At 35.4% G+C, this 10,219-nt stretch overlaps 1 protein-coding gene across 2 annotated transcripts in view; it reads left to right on the forward strand.

The window, feature by feature from the left end:
• LOC116096415 (selection and upkeep of intraepithelial T-cells protein 1-like) overlaps positions 1-9,669 on the forward strand; it is a 22,843-nt gene extending 13,174 nt beyond the window's left edge. For both annotated transcript variants that reach the window (XM_031378213.1, XM_031378214.1), the window contains exons 4-8: positions 1,127-1,408; positions 5,480-5,590; positions 7,652-7,759; positions 8,241-8,363; positions 8,785-9,669. In XM_031378213.1, the coding sequence (XP_031234073.1) occupies positions 1,127-1,408; positions 5,480-5,590; positions 7,652-7,759; positions 8,241-8,363; positions 8,785-8,960 (800 nt within the window). In that variant the 3' untranslated portion in view covers positions 8,961-9,669. The remainder of the gene's footprint in view (positions 1-1,126; positions 1,409-5,479; positions 5,591-7,651; positions 7,760-8,240; positions 8,364-8,784) is intronic.
• The last annotated feature ends 550 nt before the right edge of the window (positions 9,670-10,219 follow it).

The following is a 10,219-nucleotide window of genomic DNA, read 5'->3' on the forward strand; positions in this document are numbered from 1 at the left end:
ATATATATATATATATATATACCTATGTGTGTGTGTGTGTATTTGTATAAAACCTAACATTAGTTATTCTCTTCTTCAATATCACTTGCCATAGTTTAGGCACTTAACCACCTCATGGAGAAAGTAGAACTTTATCAGATATCAAAGATACAAGCTAATTTTGTTATATCAGAGGGATTTGTAGGACATAGTTGTTTTGGGTTGGGTTAAATCACAGTTCTTTCCTGTCCACATTTTAGGCAAGTTTTATAGCCCATATAATGTGCTAACATTTTCAAAGACATAAAGTTGGTTCAAGTTAGTATGTAATGCATTTTGAAGACACTAATGTATTAGTTATTTCATATGATATATACTATATGTATCAAATGTATGCTAAGAATATACAATTCAAGTTTCAGTTAAAGACTCAAAATTGTATTATATTGTTAATTTCATTATTTAAATCAGAGATCTAGAGTGATTAAGTGTTGACTATAAGAAAAAATTTCTAATCCCAGATTCTATAGTATATAAATATTGATTTCTTGATTTTGTTTTATTTTTATATTTCAAGAATCTAGGCTAGTTTCTTTTCTCTTTCTTTCTTTTTCTTTTTCTTTTCTTTTCTTCTTCTTCTCTTTCTCTCTCTTTTTTTTGTTTTATTGTTTTTTTTTTTTCAAGAAAGAGTTTCTCTGTGTAGCCCTGGCTGTCCTCAAACTAACTCTGTAGACCAGGCTGTCCTCGAACTCAGAAATCCGCCTGCCTCTGCCTCCCAAGTGCTGGGATTAAAGGCATGTGCCACGACTGCCAGGCTCTAGGCTAGTCTCAAGTTAGTAAGAAGTAAATATTGTGAATGAATCCATATAAAAATAGATAATAATTTGAGTGAATCAATAAATAACAATATAGAATGTATTGCTAGTAGTGTACTATTACTTTTCTTATTTTTAACCTTTTTATTTTCAGTCCAGACTATGGCTTTCTATCATGTACTTTTCTATTTTGAAAGTTTATGCAATCAGAACCCTTGCCTCTTCAGGTTTTAGTAATCAATTACAATGGGTGAGATAGTTTTATTCTTTTCTGTATTATTTCCCCCTTTATTAACTTAAAAATACTGTTTTACTCTTGTGTTCGCAACCAGCTATAAACTTACGTGTACAAATTCATGTGCATCCTCCTACTACCAAAGGTGTGATAGTGGAGTGTCACTCTGGAGGTTGGTTCCCACAGCCTCTTATGGAATGGCGAGACAGAAGAGGGGAGGTCATTCCAGCTGCATCAAAATCCCATTCACAGGGTGGAAACAAACTGTTCAATATGAAGATATCCCTTCTCCTTAGAGACAACTTCTTCCAGAAAGTCATTTGCTGCCTTCAGAACCCTCTGACAGGCCAAGAGGAAAGGGCAAGTGTTATCCTATCAGGTAAAGTCTGTGTATTTGTTCTTCAGTATCAGTATCCATTGTACGACTGTTTAAAGCTAAACAAAATGATTCATTTTCTTTTTTGATTTGAATGCTCAAGCTCTACTTTATTTTGGTTTTATTCATCATATTACTTTTACCATGATTATTCTATTTTCCACATTTTTATTTGCTTTTCCTTATTTATATTAAAGTTCTTTGGCAATTTGAAAAACTTCTTTATTTGGGGAAATTTTATGCATGTATATAGTGATATATAAATATACTGACCCCCTTTCTACCTTTCAATACCCCAGCCTCATAGCCTCCTTAATACACACATGTCCCAATTCCATGTCCTTTTTGTTATTGATAACCTACAATGTCCAGTTAGTGCTCTCCCTGTGCATATGCCTGTAGAGGCACCACTGGATGAGAAATCTTCCAGTGATCACATCTCAACAGAGAATGAATTACAGTCTGTCGGCAACTATCTCCTGCAAATAGTTTAGCATGGTATCTAGAGATCACTTACCCCTACCTGTGCTGTGATTTTGATTGGCTTGATCCTTTGAGGATTTGCCCATCTGTTGTGAGGTCATGATTGTGTAATCTGTGCCATATCCAAAAGACATTTTACAGCACTCCTTCCTGTCTTCTGGCTATCATATTCTTTCTGTCATGACTTCAGAGATGTTCTCAGAGACTGAATGGCGGTGAGACTAATACAGATGTCATATTTAGGGGCTGAGAGTATTCTGTTTCTTATTCTCAGTCAGTTGTGATAATTGACTACTACTCTTTGCACAAGAAGCTTCTCTGACCAAGGGTGAGAGGAGTCTAGGATTATGGGTGTAAACATAATTATTTAGAAGACAACTTGACACACAACCACTGAGAAAAATATCAACAGCAGTTTTAACACTAGTGTTTATGAATTTCTGTGCCATGGACTTTTGAGTAGGATTCTAGTATCAGGCATGAAATTCCCTCCTGTGAAACAGGTCTCAAACAAAATCAGAACACAGTTGTTCTTTTATTGTTGTGCCATTGCTCCAGTACACATATTTTGCTAGACACATGAGTATTGAATTATGCAGAGTTCAGCATTAGGTAGGACCATTAATGCCTTTTCTCCCTGAGCCACCCATATAGAAACTTCCAGTACTAAATAAGCTAGCCAGCATGGGTGATACTTGATGAATTTATTGCCTTACAAATTATATTTCATATATTCAGCTTCTCTAAACAAAATTCTTGAAGTAATACTTGACTTTTTTATTTATGGGAAAGCAGTAGGTCTACCCAGAGTCTCATTGTTACTGTAATTTCAAAGCAGAAATTTGAGTCTGGGACTTGATGACATAGTATTTGGAATGAAAAGCAGACAAAGGGCTTGATGGTGATTGAACTGAGTTTGATCACAGGGACTCACATGGTTAAAAGATAGAACCCACCAGTATGAGAAGTTCTCTGATCTTCAAATGTGCATTCATGGGTGCACGTGCACATATACAGATATGCACACACACACTTATAAGTCGAATAAAATTTAGAAAATGATTTTGATGGTAATGCATGATATTTAACTTTAATTTTTGTGTTACCAAAGTGGGAAGACAAATCAGATGGCTGTTCTAGCGGCATCAGGTGTTGTCATTGTCATGTTATATATAAGGAAGATACCATGGTAATGAAGCCAAGAAAACTGGAGGAATCTACTAGTTTGTAAGGACTGGAGGAATCTACTGGTTATAGTCCTGGGGTACAAGGTGTTTGTCAGACCTATTCTTCTAGAATTTAAGATATTAGAGATAGAGCATCTCGTAAAAGAACAGGGCAGAGAGAAAAGTGGATTTAGATTGACTGGATTCTTCATCATGTCTTTTGACCATATTACCCCTGCCATTCACTTTTAAGACACAATCACCCATGCTCAGTTTTAGCAATAGGAAGCTGGAAGTTGCCCATTACCACTCTTGCCCATGATTAATTAAAATCAAGAAATAGGAGAAAGACTTGTTAAAATATTTTTTCCAGAACAAATGCCTCAATAGCTTTATATGTTGTACGTGCCCATTACTTTATCTGATCTCATCTCCTAAGGGTCTTCACTGTCCACACAAATCTATTTACATGTATTCTGCTGCTTCTCATCTGTGGAGACTAACTCCTGCTGTGAGATCTTCACTCTGAATGCCTTTTAACTCAATATGCTGTATATACTACTTATTTTCCTTGTTTCTTTCACAGTTCTTTGCTCAATTGTCAGTGATCTTGTAAAAGACTACTTATACAAAACAACCTAAAAGCATGTCATCTGTCCCTTCCACACACCTGGCATTCTGCCACTTTTCCATTTCTTATTCCTTTAGTATTATTTCTTTTTAACACACTGTATAACTTAATTCTATTTATTGTCCTTTACCTACCTATGTATCAAAATTATAAAAGTCTAATATTTTGGTTGTATATATTGATGCCTGTAAACTGTTTGAAATATTGTATAGCATAGTATCTAATTTATATTTATATAAACCAATTTATATAACTGAATTAAAATAAAACTTAAAGTGTGCCTTATAAAGTGCCAAATAATCATGCATGTGGCTGTGTTTATATGTATTCATGATGACAATGTAAGACTAAAATGAAAGGAAGCATGTTGAGAACTCTAGAGAATCATATAGGAGTAACTCACCTACCACTTTTGACAATTCAGTCTCTTTGGTTAACTTCATTTTCTCATTCAATTAATTCTTCAATGGAAAAGTAAGTCTTTGTACTTTAGTTGCATCAGAAATAGGAATGTAAATAATTCTAAAGTACAAATAAAATTTAAATATTCTATCCTCCTTTTAGAGTTCATAGCCTATATGTATACAAATATATATGCACTTACACACACTCCTTCTCTTTGACAGCTGGTATGTGTGTGTATGTGTGTGTGTATATATATATATATATATGTATATATATACATTTATATATACATGTATGACATGTTATGTGTATAGAAACACACATACAGACCCATATATAATGCACTTATAGCATATGCATATATATGAAAACAGGAAAAGGGAGATACTTGTTATTTATGTACAATTTGAATAAAGCATGCAAAGCATATTGTATAAGTCAGTAGTTCCTTAGAGAAGATACTATTTTTTTCCATTTTAACATCCCCTATAAGTTTAGTTTATTTAATTTTTTATTTAATCTCTTATTTATTTATTTATTTGTTTGTTTGTTTGTTTACTTATTATTTTTTTACACTCCAGATTTTATTCCCCTCCTGGTCTACCCTCTGGCTCTTCCATATTCCATACCTCTCACCTCTGCCTCCTGTTTCCATGAGGATGTCATCAATCCCACCCCACCTCACCAGATCTCTAAACTCCATGGATCTCCAGTTTCTTGAGGGTTAGGTACAACTTCTCTGACTGAACTCAGACCCAGCAGTTCTCTGCTGTATATGTGTTGGGGTAGGCAAATTCTCTACCAACTGTAGAGTTTTAATGCAGTTGGTAGAGAATTTGCCTAGGATTCACACAGTCATGAGATCAATTCCTAGTACCACATACTCTGTACTTTCTGGTGTGCTTTAGTAATCCCAGTACTGTGGGGGTAAAGATAGGAGGATCAGGAGTTCAAGTTAATTCTCATATGAATTCAGTACTGCACACAGTATAAGAGCTTGGACAAAGGGCTGGAACATGGTGTTAGGAATGACCTTTTTGTGTTCCTGGAAACCTGTGTTTTAGCCATAGGCAGGGGAAAAAAATCACTTAGCTTTGCCTCTTCTCTTTTACCAAAAAAGCTCCTGAGAGGAAATGGGAAAGAATGTATAACTTTCTATTTAGCTTTGCATCAGTCTCAGACTTACTCATGCCTGGCTTAGGTTTACTTCAGACAATGCTGTGCTTTTCATTAAGTCCATGATAATTTTCTCCAAAATGTAATACATCTAATCTGCCAGAGGTATAAGATCTTGAATAGGTACATGCCTTGCAAATTCATCATTTGAAATGTATTGACCTAAAGACATGTTAATTTCTATATTCTAAGATTTGTGATCCTTTATTACAGATGCATTTTTTTCATGGAATAAGATTTGGAAAATGGTTCTGAGTATAATATTATTTGTGATGGGGCTCTCTGTCTTGGTTTCTAGTTTTCTGCTGTATCGTAAACATAATAGTAAGTATGCCATGTGGGAGTAGGGGAGGGAGCTAACACTGCACAAAACTTGATTTGTAGGTCTCTCTGTCTTAAAGTGCTCTAATGTTTTTTGTGTTATCAGTTAGATGTCTGTCTTTATCTATTCCTTGTTCCTAATGCGTCTTCTCTTTCTGATGGATCTACTGATAATTCTGTTTGGCTCCTGGAATCTCAGTCATGCTGGATTTTTTTTTGTCTGATTGTGTTGAAGACCCAAACCAACCTTGAAAATGTTTTAAAACTTACTGCATTTGTCACTTCATTTCCTCAAGGATCCAGTGGTCTTATCTGTGGTAACAGCAATGTTCTCAACTATGGTAAAAACTCATCAGAGAAAAGGGAGAGCTGAGCACAGTGAGAGAGGTGCTAATTGTGACATTAGGTTATTAATTTATTATAGGAGAAAAAGTTAGCATACATTCTCAACTATGCAGTTCTCAAGAGAAGAATTTCCCCCCAAAATATAAAATGCAAAACAAAAACAAAGCAATAAAACAATAACACTTGGACTGGGAGGAGATGAAGAAGAGTTATTAAAATTGGGATGTAATTGAATAAATAAATTAATTAATGAAAAAACCTGTCTTGGATTGGAAGGTGCTCTCCACTTAAGAGGCCTCAAAAGAGATCTCTTTTGGAAGAGCACAATTAGGCATCCTAGATTTCCTTCCAAGTGTAGTTTGTCCATCAGCTAAGGAATTCAGTCTTGTGATGTCACAATTAGTACACTTAGTTGAGAACATTGCTGTTGACTCAGACAAGTTCATGAATTTCCTCTCCACATTAAAAACTTCTGTTTTAGTCTGAGCTTTCTAAACCTACTCAAGTAGCTCCCATTTTCTACCACTGCATCTAAGGAATATAGAAAGGAATGCCAGGAAGTGTGTAGCCAATACTAGTCACAATTTTACTATCCATGGGAATAACCTTGAATTTGCTTTTTTTTTCTTCAACCACTCTAGTACTAATAGTATAGGTGTGTGCTGTAAGCATGGTTTTATACAATGCTAGGGATGGATCTCAGGTATTTGTGCATACTAAGCACACACTTTATCAACTAAGCTATATCTGCATACTGTTACTGAATTCTTTAAACTATAGATTTAAGGAAAAATATTTACAATGTACTTAGAAATTATGGAGGCTTAGCAAAATGAAATTTGTAGATTCTCCTTCAACATAAATAATTTTGCTAGCCCTGGATGATTATCTAGGACTCAAGTACCAGTCATGATTCCTTCTTGTTGAGCAGGTCATAATGTTAGTTATCAATGAGGGCATTCGTGAAAATATTGTACCCTTGGGATCCTCATGCCATATGCGCATGCACGCATGTGCACATACACACACATATACACACACACACACATACACATCAACTGTTAATGAAACAATAAGCCATTAATTTGAAATAGATCAATGTGTGGTGTGCAATATAGAAAGGTTTAGAGGGAGAAAGGGGAAGAGAGAACAGTAAACTTATATTGTATAAAATGTTAAAAAACAGAAAACATTTGTTTAAATGTAGAACACATTTTCTGTGTGTCCACATTTTTTAGATATTAAGGGTTAAATATGGTTTTCCAAAGCTTTTGAGAGAGTTACAGTAGAAAAAAAATTCTAAATAGAGTTTTACTGTAAAAATCTCCTTCCGTTATTCAAGTGTTTCTCATTGGTATACTTTGAGCACCTAACATTTTACTAATTTTGTATACAAAGTGTTGAATGGATCATTTACAAGGGTGAAGTGTTAACTTTGTAATGGGAATTATTACATCACAGACTGATTGACAAGAGGCAGCCAAGAGTAGCTTCTCCTTGTGGGCTTGCCAGTCTCAACCCAGAACTCATTCCACCCTGTAAACAGTTTGCCCCTCTCTCATGTCACCATCAGATCTGTGAGTTTTAGTCCTAAGTCAAGCTATGTCCTAGTGACCATAGAAATATGACATCAGATTATTGCTCCTGCTTTCTTGATATACTTTCAAAATCATAGGAAACTTTACACCATAAATGGTGATTATAACTTTGTTTCTCCAGGTTATAGGTGTACATGGGATGCTCCTTGGCTGATAGGCCTATTAATAATGATTTCTTCAGTGGTGATTGTCATATCAGTCATAATGTATTTATATATGAAACAAAGAGGTAAGTGCCATCAAGTATATTTAACCTTCTAGCAAATATCCCTTTTCTAAAATGTCTTGTCACTGGTAAAGCACTTGGCTAAAGAAGGGTGATTGGTGGCTTAGACTGCAAGACCAGTTGACTTTTCAATTACCTGTCCTACAATTTGGTTTGCAGACTCTTTAATTTTATAGTTATAATAGAAGATATATAAAGAAGGTAAAGAAAATGAAGATGGGGTAATTCTTCATAATAATTGAGTTTATAGCCCAAAAGCCTAATGCATAGTTCACAAACGAGCTGTATTTTCAATATTTTTTTATTAATTAACTCTTGTGAGATTTGGACACTGCTTTAAATCAATATCTTAGCCTTCTCTCCCACACTCATATATACAGATGGCACAGAGCAGTACAACCTGAGAAATTAATCTATCATTAGCTCTGTGGTCCAGGTATCCCATCTCTGTTGCAACCTTCCTAATTTTTCCAACTCTCTTTAGTTCCTGTTTCAGATACACATTTTGAATTGGATACTTTGTGGGTGGAAGACATAAGTGTCATCCTGTGTTCACTGATGGTGTCTGCCACCATGCTCATTTCCTATACATACTTCAAATTGAGAGGTAAATGTGATGTGTGTTGACTTGATTCGTAGAGTGTGTTTTTGTGTGACGTAAAGATGTCTTTAAATTGAAATTCCTAATCACTGTATCTTAAGTCAAAAGGAAAGAAAAATTGGAAAAAAGTGTGTGCTCCATAAAGACCTTCAGGGTCTTTATGACAAATGGATCAGGGAAGAGTGGAAAGACTACTATGTTTCATCCATTCTCTGAAGGCTTGCAAGGTTTCTTCCCATTTCATCTCAAATGTTTGGTAGTGTTGGTCTAGCTTGACACCTGTGACATGAGGAGGATCCCACCCCTGACAGTGCCTTGAAGGCCAGGACCCAGAGGCTGAATAGTTTAGAGACCTAGTATAGAAATAAACATGACTGACAAAAATGTCAATGAAAGGATGCCTAATAATACTCTGTTGTACTTATAGTTTGGTGCCAGCAAAATCCTTCTCAGAGAGATATTCCCAGCAGCCAATGGAAGCAGGTGCAAAGACCCAGATCCAAACATTTAGCAGAGTTTGGGGAATCCTACAGAAGGAACGGCAAGGAATGTAAGAACCAAAGAGGTCAAGGACACCACAAGAAAACCACAAGGATCAACTAACCTGGACTTATACAAGTTCACAAAGACTGAGCTGTCAGCCAGGGAGCCTGAATAGGACTGACCATGGCCCTCTTCCGATACATTACAGTTGTGTAGCTTGATCTTCTTGTAAGAATTCTAACAATGGGAGCAGGAGCTGTTTCTGAATCTGGTGCCTGGTTTTGGAACCCTTTCCAACTACTGGGTTGCTTCATCCAGGCTTAGTAGGAGAGGAGGTGCCCTGTCTCACTCCAACTTTAAATGCCATGGCTGGTTGATATCGTGGAGGCCTGCCCTTTTCTGAAGAAAACTGGAGGAGGAATTGATGGTGGTCGGGGAGTGCAATGGGGGTAGTGGGGACTTGGCTGAGAAGAGGTAGGGGAAAGTGTGGTCTGGGTAAACATATAAGTAAATAAATTAATTTAAATATGATAATTCAATGCTACAATTTCTTCAATGAGAAACATGAAAGTTTTCGCAAGGAATGGGGCCAGAAAATTCCCAACCCTACATTGATATCTTGGAAATATTCCCTAATTAATGCCTAAAGTTAAATGCCTTGCTTTTATTTTACAACCTATTGCCTTTATAGAAGCAGCAAGAGATATGAAAAAAGTCAGCCACTACAGAGATTTTCAGCACCTGTTTATTTGATCTACCAATAACCTACTATCTTAAATTATTGGATTAAAGATGTGCACAGGATTAATAAATTATAATTTTATTTCCAGTGATCTTTCCTCTCAATACAAAATAAGTAGTGATTTTTATGGATTATGCAGAGAAGTTATTACACAAAATAGACTGGTAAATTAAAATCAAAAGAATAATATGCTTTATTTTCATTTTGCTTGGTTTTCTATAGGATTTTTGTAGAATTTTCTTATGTACAGTTGGAGAGGCCAAAATAAGAATACTTGACAAGCCTCAGCAGTACTTATCAAAACTCAACATTTGGGCTGTAGGTAATGCAATAGACATGTGTATACATGCTGTAATACAAGTTAGCATTCTGTACCAATCTTCTGCCAAGAAAAGTAACTATTTCATTATCTAGTATTCACTTCAGTTTGTCAGTTTGTGTTGGAATACTGGGCTATAGTCTGTGGTTTTGGTTTTAGGTGAAATATCTATATCCTTTTCCTGAAACAGCTTGTTTCTCCTCCTATTTTGAAGGGTTGATGCTATAATTCCATAACTTAAACTTTGGAAGTTATAGATCTAAAGGACATATAATAGTATGAAGGAAATTTTATCAAATATATAAAAACCATATACAC

This window comes from Mastomys coucha, unplaced genomic scaffold (genome assembly GCF_008632895.1).
Source record: "Mastomys coucha isolate ucsf_1 unplaced genomic scaffold, UCSF_Mcou_1 pScaffold18, whole genome shotgun sequence".
Classification (NCBI taxonomy): domain Eukaryota; kingdom Metazoa; phylum Chordata; class Mammalia; order Rodentia; family Muridae; genus Mastomys; species Mastomys coucha.